This window comes from Mytilus galloprovincialis, chromosome 14, assembly GCF_965363235.1.
Source record: "Mytilus galloprovincialis chromosome 14, xbMytGall1.hap1.1, whole genome shotgun sequence".
NCBI lineage: Eukaryota > Metazoa > Mollusca > Bivalvia > Mytilida > Mytilidae > Mytilus > Mytilus galloprovincialis.
Window position 1 is genome coordinate 51,090,696 of NC_134851.1, and position 18,420 is coordinate 51,109,115.

General features: G+C 36.2%; 1 protein-coding gene across 1 annotated transcript; it reads left to right on the forward strand.

The window, feature by feature from the left end:
* Positions 1-646: 646 nt before the first annotated feature.
* LOC143059809 (protein D2-like) lies at positions 647-15,677 on the forward strand. The gene is made up of 4 exons (XM_076233368.1): positions 647-1,012; positions 4,544-4,642; positions 14,805-14,850; positions 15,437-15,677. Exons 1-4 carry the CDS (start codon positions 812-814, stop codon positions 15,625-15,627), a joined length of 537 nt encoding a protein of 178 aa, XP_076089483.1. The 5' UTR covers positions 647-811; the 3' UTR covers positions 15,628-15,677.
* Positions 15,678-18,420: the final 2,743 nt, after the last annotated feature.

Sequence of the window (18,420 nt, forward strand, 5' to 3'; positions counted from 1 at the left end):
CTCTATTGTTGTAACCGTTTTATTAAAGGCATAAAGGCATATCTGTTCAGACTATAAAAAAAAAAAAAAAATGACACGAAATCAGACTATAAAAAAAAAGACATGAAAATATTTGCTTTAATCCCAATCATTCGAAATTTTTATATATATATTTATTTCGGTTATCTTGCTTATAACACATAATTTAACGGTACCCAAACTGCACCTTTTTTATTTTTATTTTGGGCATCTACGTTAATTTATGAATCAGACTAATCATAATTTAGTCATGTGACCGTGAAGACATCAACGTTTTTCTCATGTTTTTCTTCCGTTCAAATGGGAATTTAGAAATAAATTATAAGAAATAACTGTAATATTTTATCCGTCTATTCGAAATAAAATTTAAAAAATGGGGCGCACACTTTAAGAATAACCCGCTACGCGCGTTATTCAGTGTGCACCACATTTTTGATGTTATTTCTTCACAGACAGAAAAAATATTACATTCATTCCTTAAATAGAACAGATTATAAATGAACGTGTATTTATAAATCAGTTTATTTTATCATTAATGTACTGTAGAGTATTGATTTTTAAATTTCACACAACTATATAGTAAGTAATACATATGATCAATTTGTAGGAGATTAATTTACATTTACATTCAGGCAACATATGGTTGCTCTTGAGATGTTATTCGTCACAAAATATTGTTATCAGATTTATGCAATTTTAATAATATATTATTGACAAGTGAACGCCGGATAAAAACCTTGTCTACGTCCGGGCTTACATGTAGTATACACAAATATACACGTAACGTGTGACGATGTATGTGCGGGCAATGTATCTATGTGTAGCAGCAATATTATGCAGCTGTATTGATATAACTATTGGATCATGCACTCCACCTACCTCTTTCTGTGGTAATAATGAGCTCGAATTGAGTGGCTATAGTGACTGCAATGACAAAGTTGACAAGGATGACACTGCACACCAGCCTGTAGTATCTTTCGAACATGCAGATTCGGTAAGTCCCTAATAAACTAGTCCAGTCTGGCAGAGATCATAAAAGGTAATGTGTTTATTTCTGGAGATGCTGAATGAAAAAAAAAGCATAAAGCCATAATTGCTAGTTCAAGCATTGGAATCTGTTTTACCCAACTTATTAAGGCCGTATATTTTTTCAAAGCCACACGATATTTACAGTTACAGGGGAGATAATGACGTTGCTAACGTAAACTGTTTTTTTTTTTCGCCACGTCAAATTATGGCGAAATATTGGCAATAGAAGTAATTTCCGAGTGATTTTAGTTATTAGTTGAAAACTAGTACATGACAAGTTACTCCATTTTGTAACGAGATGATTCAGTTTGTATATAGTGTACAAATGTATATTTTATAAGATAGTAACATGCCATAATAGTGAGTTGACAAAATAATATGGAAAAGAAGTTCCATGTCAATGTTATTAACTTATATCATGATGTCTTCATAGTATAAAAAAGGTCGTTATACATGTAGTATTGTAGAAAATTTGCTTCATGTTATATCTCAACCCTTAATGATACTAATATTATAAGTATTATTAACATCATAAGGCAGATTGGATTTTCCATATATACATATATATATATATATATATATATATACATCAATCGAATCTGACATGTATATATACCTTTATCGAATTGTTTATATATATCAATCAATTATTAAAATATTATAAAGTGACTTATAGGTCCAAAGGGCCGGGTGTTGATACATGTAATTACAACTGCTTATTGAAATATTGTATATTGTCATAAAACACATGTCACTATAATAAACAATTTGGTATTGTTATACATACATGTAATTTGTATATTAATACCTCAACATTTACGTGTATACAAAAAACGAGTTATCATCAGATGGATCATTTATTTACCATGATCCGCGCCACACCTGATTAGAAAAAATATAATTAACTGTATTATAACTTGAAAACCACAATAGCAGTAGATAGAAGATAGGAAATACTAGACAGGACAAAAAGATCTGAATGGCATGAAATTCATTCTTTCTATTTTCACTAAAATTGTCTAATGACTTTTTAAAAAAGTTATAGCCCTTACATTGCGATTTTTTTTACTAAATTGATCACATGATTTACGGAATAAAATTGAGAATGAAAATGGGGAATATGTCAGAGAGACAACAACCCGACCAAAGAGCAGATACATTTTAACAGCCGAAGACACCAATGGATCTTCAACACAGCCAGAAAATCCCGCTCCCGTTGGCGGGTTTCAGCTGGCCCTTAAATAAAAATGTGTACTTGTTTAGTGAAAATGATGTCATACACATATATATGAACTGAAATTAAAAATAACATACAAGGCAAACAAAGGCCAGATGCTCCAGATTATGGACATGCGCAAAAATGAGGCGGGGTTAAACATGTTTTGTGAGATATGAACCCTCCACCTATACTACTCAAGTCAATATACAACTCTTTGCCACTTGCTTGTTGATTTTTTTTAGACCCTTATAATATTAATGTAATACTATTTTCCTAAAAACAATCCCTTTACTAAACAACAGTTATTCAAATGTGGAAAAATATAAGTATTGTAAAATAAAAATTGAATCATAATGCTCCAATTTTATTCATTCATTTAAGAATTGAATGCTTCTTTTTGTAACTTCATTGGGGTGTAAAAGCGTTGACCGAAGTACATTTTGTATGAAGTGCGCGGAAGCGCTTCATACTAAAAATGTGCGCACGACGGTCAACGCTTTTACAACCCTATGAAGTTACAAAAAGAAGCATTCAATACTTATAATTACATTTTTTTTAGCAATGATCATGAAAACACGAATTTTATTATTGTTTTATTTAATTCACCTGTGCACTTTATTGTAAGACCACGTGTTATCATGAATGAAAAGTTTTATTGAGCAATGCAATTGCTTACGGAATAACACGTGACGTGCAGTTGGCCAATCAGAATAAAGTATCATAATGAAACATACATCTAATGTAATTATTCGATCATAATACACTTATTATACCCCACGCAACGGGTTGCGGAGGGTATAATGTTCTTGACCCGTCCGTCCGTCTGTCCGTCAGTACGTCAGTCCGTTAGTGCGTCCGTCAGTCCTGTTTTTGTCATCGCAACTCCTCTCAAACTACACAACAGAATTTCATGAAACCTTTTAAGATAATTAGGATATACCATGTAGATGTGCAGATCGGCAGGAAATTACGATTTCTATAGGAGTTACACCATTTAGAACTTATTTGCTTTAAGGTACTACTTCAACAGTTTGTCATCTCAACTCCTCTGAAACCACACAACAGAATTTCATGAAATTTTGTAGATAATAAGGACATACTATGTAGATGTGCATATTGACAGGAAATTACTCTTCAATATATTTTCTTATACAATTTTTTATCTTACACTTATTTAATTTCTCCAATGACAATGTGGGGACGTGGGGTATCTGAGCTTGAACTTATTTGCTTCAATGTACTTCTGCAGCAGTTTGTCATTTCAACTCCTCTGAAACCATACAACAGAATTTCATGAAATTTTGTAGATAATAAGGACATACTATGTAGATGTGCATATTGACAGGAAATTATTATTCAATATTTTTTCTTATACATTTTTTTTTCTTACACTTATTTAATTTCTCCAATGACAATGTGGGGACGTGGGGTATGTCAGCGTGCTCACTAAGGTTCTTTAATTTTCAATATAATACTTCCATGATCTATTGAACTATTCAAGGAATTATGAATTATTCCGTTAGTCGTCACTAGTTTTTTAGTGATCAAACAGTGTGAAATGAACTATCAAAAATTAGAAAATAAAACTGCATCTGCATATCAAAGTAACAACTCGTAAGTTTAAGAACAATGTATTCCACAGTTGTTTTATTTTTCTTAAGTATATATATATAAAATGTGAACGCATAATGTTTTATCTTCGAATATTGGTCATGTTGGTAGATTAATTATGTTTTATTCGTGTAACTAATATTGCATTTAGAGAGCCTTACTGAAAACTGGTTTATTCCAAACGAGTAACTCTTGAAATAAAGTTTTTTAAATAATTTGTTTTATGATAACAGTCATAAGACAGTACTCGTTTAAAAAATTAATAGCACTTAAAAATATAATAATCTAGTCAGATTATATTCAAATTATTACTCAGTAGTACAGTAATTGACAAACACGAAAACGCGAAGTCAAAAACGGAAATTGAGAAGTGAAACCATATTGCGTTTATTGTTGCGTTGTCGTTTCGACTTCGCGTTTTCGTTCCATAGAATATTAAAGATGAAAAGGCAAAATCGTGTAAACGCGAAATGGAAACTTCTACCTTTTTTAGTCACGCAGTGCCTAAACTAATGATAACGCAACAAAATGAACACAAGCCGAAAAAGATGTCACCCAATAATTTTTAAAAACATTAAAGAATTTAAATATCTATATATTATGTATACGCCATATTTTATGAACCAATAGAGGAAAACTAATCATTGCATACGTTTCTATTTATAGGACACTTTGTACACGTTGATTATGGTAGATCCGGATGCTCCAGCACCTGACAACCCATCACTAGCATACTGGCTACACTGGCTGGTGACAAATATAAAGGTTAGTTAGGTAACATACCCTACACAGACATACTGAATACACTGGCTGGTGACAAACATAAAGGTCAGTTTGGTGACATACCCTACACAGACATACTGGATACACTGGCTGGTGACAAATATAACGGTTAGTTAGGTGACATACCCTCCACAGACATACTGGATACACTGGCTGGTGACAAATATAAAGGTCAGTTTGGTGACATATCCTACACAGACATACTGGATACACTGGCTGGTGACAAATATAAAGGTTAGCTAGGTAACATACCCTCCACAGACATACTGGATACACTGGCTGGTGACAAACATAAAGGTCAGTTTGGTGACATACCTTACACAGACATACTGCATATACTGGCTGATGACAAATATAACGGTTAGTTAGGTGACATACCCTACACAGACATACTGTCAACACTGGCTGGTGACAAACATAAAGGTCAGTTTGGTGACATACCCTACACAGACATACTGGATACACTGGCTGGTGACAAATATAACGGTTAGTTAGGTGACATACCCTACACAGACATACTGGATACACTGGCTGATGACAAATATAACGGTTAGTTAGGTGACATACCCTACACAGACATACTGGATACACTGGCTGATGACAAATATAACGGTTAGTTAGGTGACATACCCTACACAGACATACTGGATACACTGGCTGATGACAAATATAACGGTTAGTTAGGTGACATACCCTACACAGACATACTGGATACACTGGCTGATGACAAATATAACGGTTAGTTAGGTGACATACCCTACACAGACATACAGGATACACTGGCTGATGACAAATATAAAGGTTAGTTAGGTGACATACCCTCCACAGACATACTGGCTACACTGGCTGGTGACAAATATAAAGGTTAGTTAGGTGACATACCCTACACAGACATACTGGCTTCACTGGCTGGGAACAAATATAAAGGTTAGTTAGGTAACATACCCTACACAGACATACTGGCTACATTGGCTGGTGACAAATATTAAGGTTAGTTAGGTGACATATCCTTCACAGACATACTAGCTGCACTGGCTGGTGACAAATATAATGGTTAGTTAGGTGACATACCTTACACAGAAATACTGGCTACACTGGCTGGTGATAAATATAAAGGTTAGTTAGGTGACACACCCTACACAGACATACTGGTTACACTGGCTGGTGACAAACATAAAGGTCAGTTTGGTGACATACCCTACACAGACATACTGGATACACTGGCTGGTGACAAATATAACGGTTAGTTAGGTGACATACCCTCCACAGACATACTGGATACACTGGCTGGTGACAAATATAAAGGTCAGTTTGGTGACATATCCTACACAGACATACTGGATACACTGGCTGGTGACAAATATAAAGGTTAGCTAGGTAACATACCCTCCACAGACATACTGGATACACTGGCTGGTGACAAACATAAAGGTCAGTTTGGTGACATACCTTACACAGACATACTGCATATACTGGCTGATGACAAATATAACGGTTAGTTAGGTGACATACCCTACACAGACATACTGTCAACACTGGCTGGTGACAAACATAAAGGTCAGTTTGGTGACATACCCTACACAGACATACTGGATACACTGGCTGGTGACAAATATAACGGTTAGTTAGGTGACATACCCTACACAGACATACTGGATACACTGGCTGATGACAAATATAACGGTTAGTTAGGTGACATACCCTACACAGACATACTGGATACACTGGCTGATGACAAATATAACGGTTAGTTAGGTGACATACCCTACACAGACATACTGGATACACTGGCTGATGACAAATATAACGGTTAGTTAGGTGACATACCCTACACAGACATACTGGATACACTGGCTGATGACAAATATAACGGTTAGTTAGGTGACATACCCTACACAGACATACAGGATACACTGGCTGATGACAAATATAAAGGTTAGTTAGGTGACATACCCTCCACAGACATACTGGCTACACTGGCTGGTGACAAATATAAAGGTTAGTTAGGTGACATACCCTACACAGACATACTGGCTTCACTGGCTGGGAACAAATATAAAGGTTAGTTAGGTAACATACCCTACACAGACATACTGGCTACATTGGCTGGTGACAAATATTAAGGTTAGTTAGGTGACATATTCTTCACAGACATACTGGCTGCACTGGCTGGTGACAAATATAATGGTTAGTTAGGTGACATACCTTACACAGAAATACTGGCTACACTGGCTGGTGATAAATATAAAGGTTAGTTAGGTGACACACCCTACACAGACATACTGGTTACACTGGCTGATGATAAATATAAAGGTTAGTTAGTCGACATACCCTACAAAGACATACTGGCTACACTGACTGGTGATAAATATAACGGTTAGTTAGGTGACATACCCTACACAGACGTACTGGCTACACTGGCTTGTGATAATTATAAAGGTTAGTTAGGTGACATACCCTTCACAGACATAATGGCTACACTTGCTGGTGATAAATATAAAGGTTAGTTAGATGACATACTCTTCACAGACATATTGGCTACACTGGCTGATGACAAATATAACGGTTAGTTAGGTGACATACCCTACACAGACATACTGGCTACACTGGATGGTGCTAAATATAAAGGTTAGTTAGGTGACATACCCTACACAGAGATACTGGCTACACCGACTAGTGACAAATATAAAGGTTAGTTAGGTGACATACCCTCCACAGACATACTGGCTACACTGGCTGGTGACAAATATAAAGGTTAGTTAGGTGACATACCCTTCAAAGACATACTGGCTACACTGGATGGTGCTAAATATAAAGGTTAGTTAGGTGACATACCCTACACAGAGATACTGGCTACACCGACTAGTGACAAATATAAAGGTTAGTTAGGTGACATACCCTACACAGACATACTGGCTACACTGGCTGGTGACAAATATAAAGGTTAGTTAGGTAACATACCCTCCACAGACATACTGGCTACACTGGCTGGTGATAAATATAGAGGTTAGTTAGATGACATACTCTTCACAGACATATTGGCTACACTGGCTGGTGACAAATATAACGGTTAGTTAGGTGACATACCCTACACAGACATACTGGATACACTGGCTGGTGACAAATATAAAGGTTAGTTAGGTAACATACCCTCCACAGACATACTGGCTACACTGGCTGGTGATAAATATAAAGGTTAGTTAGATGACATACTCTTCACAGACATATTGGCTACACTGGCTGGTGACAAATATAAAGGTTAGTTAGGTGACATACCCTACACAGACATACTGGCTACACTGGCTGGTGACAAATATAAAGGTTAGTTAGGTGACATACCCTCCACAGTCATACTGGCTACACTGGCTGATGACAAACATAAAGGTTAGTTAGGTGACATACTCTTCACAGACATACTGGCTTCACTGGTTGGGAACAAATATAAAGGTTAGTTAGGTAACATACCCTACACAGACATACTGGCTACACTGGCTTGTGACAAATATTAAGGTTAGTTAGGTGACATATCCTTCACAGACATACTGGCTACACTGGCTGGTGACAAATATAAAGGTTAGTTAGGTGACATATCCTACACAGACATACTGGCTACACTGGCTGGTGACAAATATAAAGGTTAGTTAGGTGACATATCCTACACAGACATACTGGCTACACTGGCTGGTGACAAATATAAAGGTTAGTTAGGTGACATACCCTACACAGACATACTGGCTTCACTGGCTGGGAACAAATATAAAGGTTAGTTAGGTAACATACCCTACACAGACATACTGGCTACACTGGCTGGTGACAAATATTAAGGTTAGTTTGGTGACATATCCTTCACAGACATACTGGCTACACTGGCTGGTGACAAATATAATGGTTAGTTAGGTGACATACCTTACACAGAAATACTGGCTACACTGGCTGGTGATAAATATAAAGGTTAGTTAGGTGACACACCCTACACAGACATACTGGTTACACTGGCTGATGATAAATATAAAGGTTAGTTAGTCGACATACCCTACAAAGACATACTGGCTACACTGACTGGTGATAAATATAACGGTTAGTTAGGTGACATACCCTACACAGACGTACTGGCTACACTGGCTTGTGATAATTATAAAGGTTAGTTAGGTGACATACCCTTCACAGACATACTGGCTACACTGGATGGTGCTAAATATAAAGGTTAGTTAGGTGACATACCCTACACAGAGATACTGGCTACACCGACTAGTGACAAATATAAAGGTTAGTTAGGTGACATACCCTACACAGACATACTGGCTACACTGGCTGGTGACAAATATAAAGGTTAGTTAGGTAACATACCCTCCACAGACATACTGGCTACACTGGCTGGTGATAAATATAGAGGTTAGTTAGATGACATACTCTTCACAGACATATTGGCTACACTGGCTGGTGACAAATATAACGGTTAGTTAGGTGACATACCCTACACAGACATACTGGATACACTGGCTGGTGACAAATATAAAGGTTAGTTAGGTAACATACCCTCCACAGACATACTGGCTACACTAGCTGGTGATAAATATAAAGGTTAGTTAGATGACATACTCTTCACAGACATATTGGCTACACTGGCTGGTGACAAATATAAAGGTTAGTTAGGTGACATACCCTACACAGACATACTGGCTACACTGGCTGGTGACAAATATAAAGGTTAGTTAGGTGACATACCCTCCACAGACATACTGGCTACACTGGCTGATGACAAACATAAAGGTTAGTTAGGTGACATACTCTTCACAGACATACTGGCTTCACTGGCTGGGAACAAATATAAAGGTTAGTTAGGTAACATACCCTACACAGACATACTGGCTACACTGGCTTGTGACAAATATTAAGGTTAGTTAGGTGACATATCCTTCACAGACATACTGGCTACACTGGCTGGTGACAAATATAAAGGTTAGTTAGGTGACATATCCTACACAGACATACTGGCTACACTGGCTGGTGACAAATATAAAGGTTAGTTAGGTGACATATCCTACACAGACATACTGGCTACACTGGCTGGTGACAAATATAAAGGTTAGTTAGGTGACATACCCTACACAGACATACTGGCTTCACTTGCTGGGAACAAATATAAAGGTTAGTTAGGTAACATACCCTACACAGACATACTGGCTACACTGGCTGGTGACAAATATTAAGGTTAGTTTGGTGACATATCCTTCACAGACATACTGGCTACACTGGCTGGTGACAAATATAATGGTTAGTTAGGTGACATACCTTACACAGAAATACTGGCTACACTGGCTGGTGATAAATATAAAGGTTAGTTAGGTGACACACCCTACACAGACATACTGGTTACACTGGCTGATGATAAATATAAAGGTTAGTTAGTCGACATACCCTACAAAGACATACTGGCTACACTGACTGGTGATAAATATAACGGTTAGTTAGGTGACATACCCTACACAGACGTACTGGCTACACTGGCTTGTGATAATTATAAAGGTTAGTTAGGTGACATACCCTTCACAGACATACTTGCTACACTGGCTGGTGATAAATATAAAGGTTAGTTAGATGACATACTCTTCACAGACATATTGGCTACACTGGCTGATGACAAATATAACGGTTAGTTAGGTGACATACCCTACAAAGACATACTGGCTACACTGGATGGTGCTAAATATAAAGGTTAGTTAGGTGACATACCCTACACAGAGATACTGGCTACACCGACTAGTGACAAATATAAAGGTTAGTTAGGTAAAATACCCTCCACAGACATACTGGCTACACTGGCTGGTGACAAATATAAAGGTTAGTTAGGTGACATAACCTACAAAGACATACTGGCTACACTGGATGGTGCTAAATATAAAGGTTAGTTAGGTGACATACCCTACACAGAGATACTGGCTACACCGACTAGTGACAAATATAAAGGTTAGTTAGGTGACATACCCTCCACAGACATACTGGCTACACTGACTGGTGACAAATATAAAGGTTAGTTAGGTGACATACCCTCCACAGACATACTGGCTACACTGGCTGATGACAAATATAAAGGTTAGTTAGGTGACATACCCTCCACAGACATACTGGCTACACTGGCTGATGACAAATATAAAGGTTAGTTAGGTGACATACCCTCCACAGACATACTGGCTACACTGGCTGATGACAAATATAAAGGTTAGTTAGGTAACATACCCTCCACAGACATACTGGCTACACTGGCTGATGACAAATATAAAGGTTAGTTAGGTGACATACCCTCCACAGACATACTGGATACACTGGCTGATGACAAATATAAAGGTTAGTTAGATGACATACCCTCCACAGACATATTGGCTACACTGGCTGGAAACAAATATAAAGGTTAGTTAGGTGACATACTCTACACAGACATACTGGCTACACTGGCTGATGACAAATATAAAGGTTAGTTAGGTGACATACCCTCCACAGACATACTGGCTACACTGGCTGATGACAAACATTAAAGGTTAGTTAGGTGACATACCCTCCACAAACGTACTGGCTACACTGGCTGGGAACAAATATAAAGGTTAGTTAGGTGACATACCCTCCACAGACATACTGGCTACACCGGCTGATGACAAATAATAAGGTTAGTTAGGTGACATACCCTCCACAGACATACTGGCTACACTGGCTGATGACAAATATAAAGGTTAGTTAGGTGACATACTCTACACAGACATACTGGCTACACTTGCTGATGACAAATATAAAGGTTAGTTAGGTGACATACCCTTCACAGACATACTGGCTACACTGGCTGATGACAAACATTAAAGGTTAGTTAGGTGACATACCCTCCAAAGACGTACTGGCTACACTGGCTGGGAACAAATATATAGTTAGGTGACATACCCTCCACAGACATACTGGCTACACTGGTTGGTGACAAATATAAATGACATATCCTACACAGACGTACTGGCTACACTGGCTGGGAACAAATATAATGGCTAGTTAGGTGACATACCCTACACAGACATACTGGATACACTGGCTGGGAACAAATATAAAGGTTAGTTAGGTGACATACCCTCCCCAGACATACTGGATACACTGGCTGGTGACAAATATAAATGACATATCCTACACAGACGTATACTGGCTACACTGGCTGGGAACAAATATAATGGCTAGTTAGGTGACATACCCTACACAGACATACTGGATACACTGGCTGGGAACAAATATAAAGGTTAGTTAGGTGACATACCCTCCACAGACATACTGGATACACTGGCTGGTGACAAATATAAATGACATATCCTACACAGACGTACTGGCTACACTGGCTGGGAACAAATATAATGGCTAGTTAGGTGACATACCCTACACAGACATACTGGATACACTGGCTGGGAACAAATATAAAGGTTAGTTAGGTGACATACCCTACACAGACATACTAGCTACACTGGCTGGTGACAAATATAAATGACATATCCTACACAGACGTACTGGCTACACTGGCTGGGAACAAATATAATGGCTAGTTAGGTGACATACCCTACACAGACATACTGGATACACTGGCTGGGAACAAATATAAAGGTTAGTTAGGTGACATACCCTCCACAGACATACTGGCTACACCGGCTGATGACAAATAATAAGGTTAGTTAGGTGACATACCCTCCACAGACATACTGGCTACACTGGCTGATGACAAATATAAAGGTTAGTTAGGTGACATACTCTACACAGACATACTGGCTACACTTGCTGATGACAAATATAAAGGTTAGTTAGGTGACATACCCTTCACAGACATACTGGCTACACTGGCTGATGACAAACATTAAAGGTTAGTTAGGTGACATACCCTCCAAAGACGTACTGGCTACACTGGCTGGGAACAAATATATAGTTAGGTGACATACCCTCCACAGACATACTGGCTACACTGGTTGGTGACAAATATAAATGACATATCCTACACAGACGTACTGGCTACACTGGCTGGGAACAAATATAATGGCTAGTTAGGTGACATACCCTACACAGACATACTGGATACACTGGCTGGGAACAAATATAAAGGTTAGTTAGGTGACATACCCTCCCCAGACATACTGGATACACTGGCTGGTGACAAATATAAATGACATATCCTACACAGACGTATACTGGCTACACTGGCTGGGAACAAATATAATGGCTAGTTAGGTGACATACCCTACACAGACATACTGGATACACTGGCTGGGAACAAATATAAAGGTTAGTTAGGTGACATACCCTCCACAGACATACTGGATACACTGGCTGGTGACAAATATAAATGACATATCCTACACAGACGTACTGGCTACACTGGCTGGGAACAAATATAATGGCTAGTTAGGTGACATACCCTACACAGACATACTGGATACACTGGCTGGGAACAAATATAAAGGTTAGTTAGGTGACATACCCTACACAGACATACTAGCTACACTGGCTGGTGACAAATATAAATGACATATCCTACACAGACGTACTGGCTACACTGGCTGGGAACAAATATAATGGCTAGTTAGGTGACATACCCTACACAGACATACTGGCTACACTGGCTGATGACAAATATAAAGGTTAGTTAGGTGACATACCCTACACAGACAAACTGGCAAAGGTATATAAGGTTTAACTTAGTTTTTTGACATCCACCAAACAGGTTTACTTGCTACACTTGCTGTTAACACATATAATGGTTAGTTAGGTGACATACCCAACACAGGTTTAATGGCTACACTGACTGGTAACAAATATAAAGATATTAAATTAAGTGAAACACCTTACACAGGATTAATGTTTAGGTTTTAATTAAATGAAATCAATAAAAAGTATGGTCTCAATTATATCGTTTGTTAAACTGTTTCCTGTGACATTTGTTCGAAAGTCGGGTTTATGTCCGTCGATATTTTATTTGACTAGTATTTCTTTATTGTCTATGTTCAACAAAAAATACTAGCTAAAATTGGCAAACAATCGACTCGGATATTTTGTCATATTTTACTACATAGGATCGAACTCAACGGTATCTATACTAGGCGTCACTCAACTAGTAATTGGAAAAAAAAACCACTGCATTCATCAATACATTAAGTTACTGAAGAAATAGCGATTTAGGTGCAACAGTAGGGATGTAAAAACATTCATACATTTTATCTGACATTTAGATGTAAAAGAAAAAAAGAAGCGAAACCCCAATTGTATAGAAAGTGCGTTTAGTCCAATTAAGTCCACTTTTTTGTCCCAATGAGTTCGAAGATAAATAAGTATAGGAAATCTTCAACAACAACATACATGCACATCAAGATGTTAATATGACACGAAACTATTAAATATCAGTATTTCTATTTTAAAATTCAGTCTTATTTTCATTAGGTTTAACATGAGGGTCTGGATGGAGGGGTCTGTTATTCTGTAAACATTTAATTTTCATCCCTTTTTTCTCTAATCTTCAAAAAATTAACCCCTTTTTTCTCTAATCTTCATTTTTTTTGCCCGTTATTCTCTAATCTTCATTTTTTAAGGCCATTATTCTTTAATCATTTAACCCCACCCAAACCCTCTAACATGTTTATGGCATAGTTACATTATTAGTAACTTCTTTTCAGTGGTTGTCGTTTGTTTATATGTTACATATTTGTTTTTCGTTCATTTTTTTACATAAATAAGGCCGTTAGTTTTCTCGTTTGAATTGTTTTACATTGTCTTATCGGGGCCTTTTATAGCTGACTATGCAGTATGGGCTTTGCTCATTGTTGAAGGCCATACGGTGACCTATAATTGTTAATGTCTGTGTCATTTTGGTCTTTTGTGGATAGTTGTCTCATTGGCAATCATACCACATCTTCTTTTTTTATATCTTTCACTAAAGTGTTCAGATTATATCAACTTGAGTTCACATAGTCTTAAAAGGATCGAATGATTTACTATTTGTGCAATTTGGGAAGTCAATTAATGGCAATTTAATGCGTATTTTGCACTAAAAAAGGAAATAACTAAGACTTACATATTATTTGAATGATGTAAATAAAGTTTGACTCGAAAATTGATCCAATCTTGTATTATTTTTCAATAGGGATCAAATTTTGGGAGTGATGATCTCGGTGGCACGACAGTTATGGGTAAGTTTTTCACTTTTGTAAAATCACGTAGATTCGTCGATATGAAGAATTTTTCAATGTATTACATTTTTTTTATCTTTACATCTAACAGAGTCACGTGATATAACTAATTAGATAAATAACGATTATGAAGGCGAAGAAATCGTAAAAGTAAAGATACAGGTTGAACTGAGTTAGGCAGAGTTTTACGACAAATCAGGATTATAAAGTTTTTAATTTGTATAAAAACAAAATTATACGAATGTAGCATTCTATACAAGTTTTTATCATATTTTTGTTTTTGAAAAATTCGTACGATATCAACGAAATAAACACACTATATACATTTTAAAATTAAACAGAAACCAAGGTTTCCATTCTCTCAGGCAAAGGGATGACAATACTGGACTTCCAAAAATATAGTTAAGTTTATGCCAGACATAGATTTTTTTCTCTTCAAGTGCAACTTCAAAGCACATTTTTATCAACACTTGTGCATGTATAATGCAGTGATGAAAAGTTTGAAACAAATTGCCAGTACTTAGTTATAGACCTTTAGTTAAATCAATTTGTAGGTGATTATGATTATTGATTCCCATTTTTGTAGAATATGAAGGGCCAAGTCCACCCAAAGGAACTCACAGATACCAGTTTATGTTATTGAAGCAGAATGGACAAGTCACTACGGTTAAACCACGCAGTCGAGCACGTTTTCAGCTGAAGGACTTCCTCGCTAACGAGAAATTTGATTGTAATGATATAGGAACTTTCCAATACAAAGTCAAAGTCGATGAATAACTTGTTCTGTCTAGATCTTTATATTTCATTAAAGAGCTATTTACAGATTGCTCAAGCGAATTGCTCTTATATATATAGTATGTTCACAGGTGATGCAGTTATACATATAATGTGGTTGCACATGCATATATACCATTGCTCTTTTTTCAGCTTTATATGGTCGTTTTAGCATTTTCGAAGAATATGTACCTTAAAGCACGTGCACATGTTTTGATATTTATTTGCTTAGTTTTCCTAACAAATGTCTTTACATTTTTGTAATAGAAATGCTTCGTATTTAGGAAAATTGTCTCACTTCGAATATTTTGTATGAATTTGTACATATATGAACGTCTATCGGGAATTTTTGCTCTGGTAAATTCGAGAAAAAACAGTTCTACATTTTGAACCAAAGAACGATCGTAAGTAGCAGTAATATCTATTCGTCTGTATAATCGGAGATATTTTTATTTTACTAAACAATAAAATTTTAGACAACAGTTAATATTTGAAATCTCGTATTTCAATTGTAATACAATTATATGATTTTTTTTTAGGTTATCGCATGAAATCAAAACGGAACAGAACTTGATGGGTCGAAATGATAATGATCTCGGACTAGGCATGAAACATCCGTTATAGGGAATTGCCACTGAAATACAGAAACATAGACAAGAGGATAATATAATTAATCTAAATCAACTTTTTTATGCCTCATTTATGTGCATTATGTTTTCTGGTTTTTATTGGCGGAAGTAGCCAGAGTGCTTTTAGAGCACCTTCTGTCGATGACCTTGTTGTTGATTTATTTGGCTTTACAACTCTTTTGATCTGAGCGTCACTGATGTGTCTTGTGTAGACGAAATGGGCGTCTGGCGTATTAAATTATAAACCTTTGATAAATATTTAGGTCGATGCCACAACTGGTGGACGTTTCGTCCCCGAGGGTATCACCCGCCCAGTAGCCAGCACTTCGGTGTTGACATGAATATCAATTATATGGTCATTTTAATCAATTCCCTGTTGTCAAAACTTTGTTTTTTCTGATCCCAGGAAAATATTACTCTTCAACTTTGTACATTTTTGCTTTACGACTATTTTTATCTGACCGTCACTGATGAGTCTTATGTAGACGAATCGCGCGTCCTGGTACCTTTGATAAATATTTGGGTGAACATTTCTTTCTAAAATAATATATTTGACACAAATGACTTGAACATTGAAACTATTTTAATAATCTCAAAAGAGCATTATATAAGTATGCAGTGTGCTATCTTGGTTGCTTACATGTAGTTAGACTAAAATTGGCTCGCTTTTTATAATTGATACCAATGAATGCAAAAAAAAAGTGAGTTAAAGGCAAAAATAATAATCTAGCAAAACTGTCATTTAAAAAAATGCGAACTTTTCAATAATTTACTCTTATTGTAAAAGATCCTTTATTGATCTTAAGGTCCTTTTCGTCTCTTTGTCTGGGTTGCTGTCTTGCATTTTCGAGTATTTATACTTAAATTCCCGTTCAAAGCGAACATTCTCATTCAAAGATTTACTAAATGACGTCCCTCTGGATTCCCACATTATAGGATTTCTTTTCCAATTTTGAATTAGATCATTAATTTCAACTTTCTGTCAGAATGACTTCAATCCTGTGTTTTCAGAAATAAATCTCTGCCGCAATTATTTTTTTTGGTGGTATTATAACAGTTGAAAAAATGCATTGACAGACGAAAAAATCTGTTGATATTTAAAAAAATCCACATCGTATCGGATCTTAATTTTAAACCCTCATAAATGAATTAAGTACATGTTATTCCAATGAAAAGACTTTCCCGACATTAATCTTGAATTAATGACGATTTGAAACAAACAAACCCTACACTTTACAACGTATTCATAATCAATCTTATCCTTTAATGTTTAAAAGATTACAAGAACCAATCCTATGGAGTCATAGGCGCTTGATGGATCTGAAGTTAAGTGTCTTATTTTGAATTTTCGTATTGTCAACTTAGACCTAACATGTACATTTCTTTTGTTGATCAAACTGATCATTTCCTTGGGAAACGATCCCAATTTTTGTTTTCTCATTCATCCTTTCCATGTAATTAGAGGGTACATGTTACAATTTCATTTATTTTATTTCACCCTATTACTGCAGTAATCTTCATTTTCAAAGAAATGCACGTGTTATTTGAACTTGGTAATTTGGTCTCATTTTGTTTTACAATTTAGTTGAAGATTTATAACCATAATTTGGTTTGAGATACTAGTAATATGTATTTTTGTGACTTTTGTCCTTTTGTTAGATATCTTCTGTGCTTCGTGCTGATTTAATGAATTTAAACCTTTCTGTTTGATTTTTACAGTTTGATATTATGTGAGGCAATTTCAAGTTTATGAGAAGGTGCTAAAACACATTTGAGCCAGACATATGATGTTTGTGCATATTTAGATATGTAACTCAATAGATGTCGTAGATTGCTGTCTGCCATATATTTTCTGTGAGACAGAAGTGCTTACATCCACATCATTTGGTCTACGGTAAAAAGTTGTCTCACTAGCAATCATATATGTTATTTAAATATATATGTTAAATCGATTTCAAGATTTTTTTTTATCTAAAGGTCTTAAACTGATGCACATGAGATATGATAGACCTATTTAATGTTGTTAATGTTTCATGTATACTTAGACACCAGTTGTATACGTATCAGTTGATGAAACTAAATAAGAATTGAATATTTTTACAAGCATATTGTTCAATTAGCACTAAATAGAATTGAAAATAGCAATGCAAAAAATATATGTGTTGAA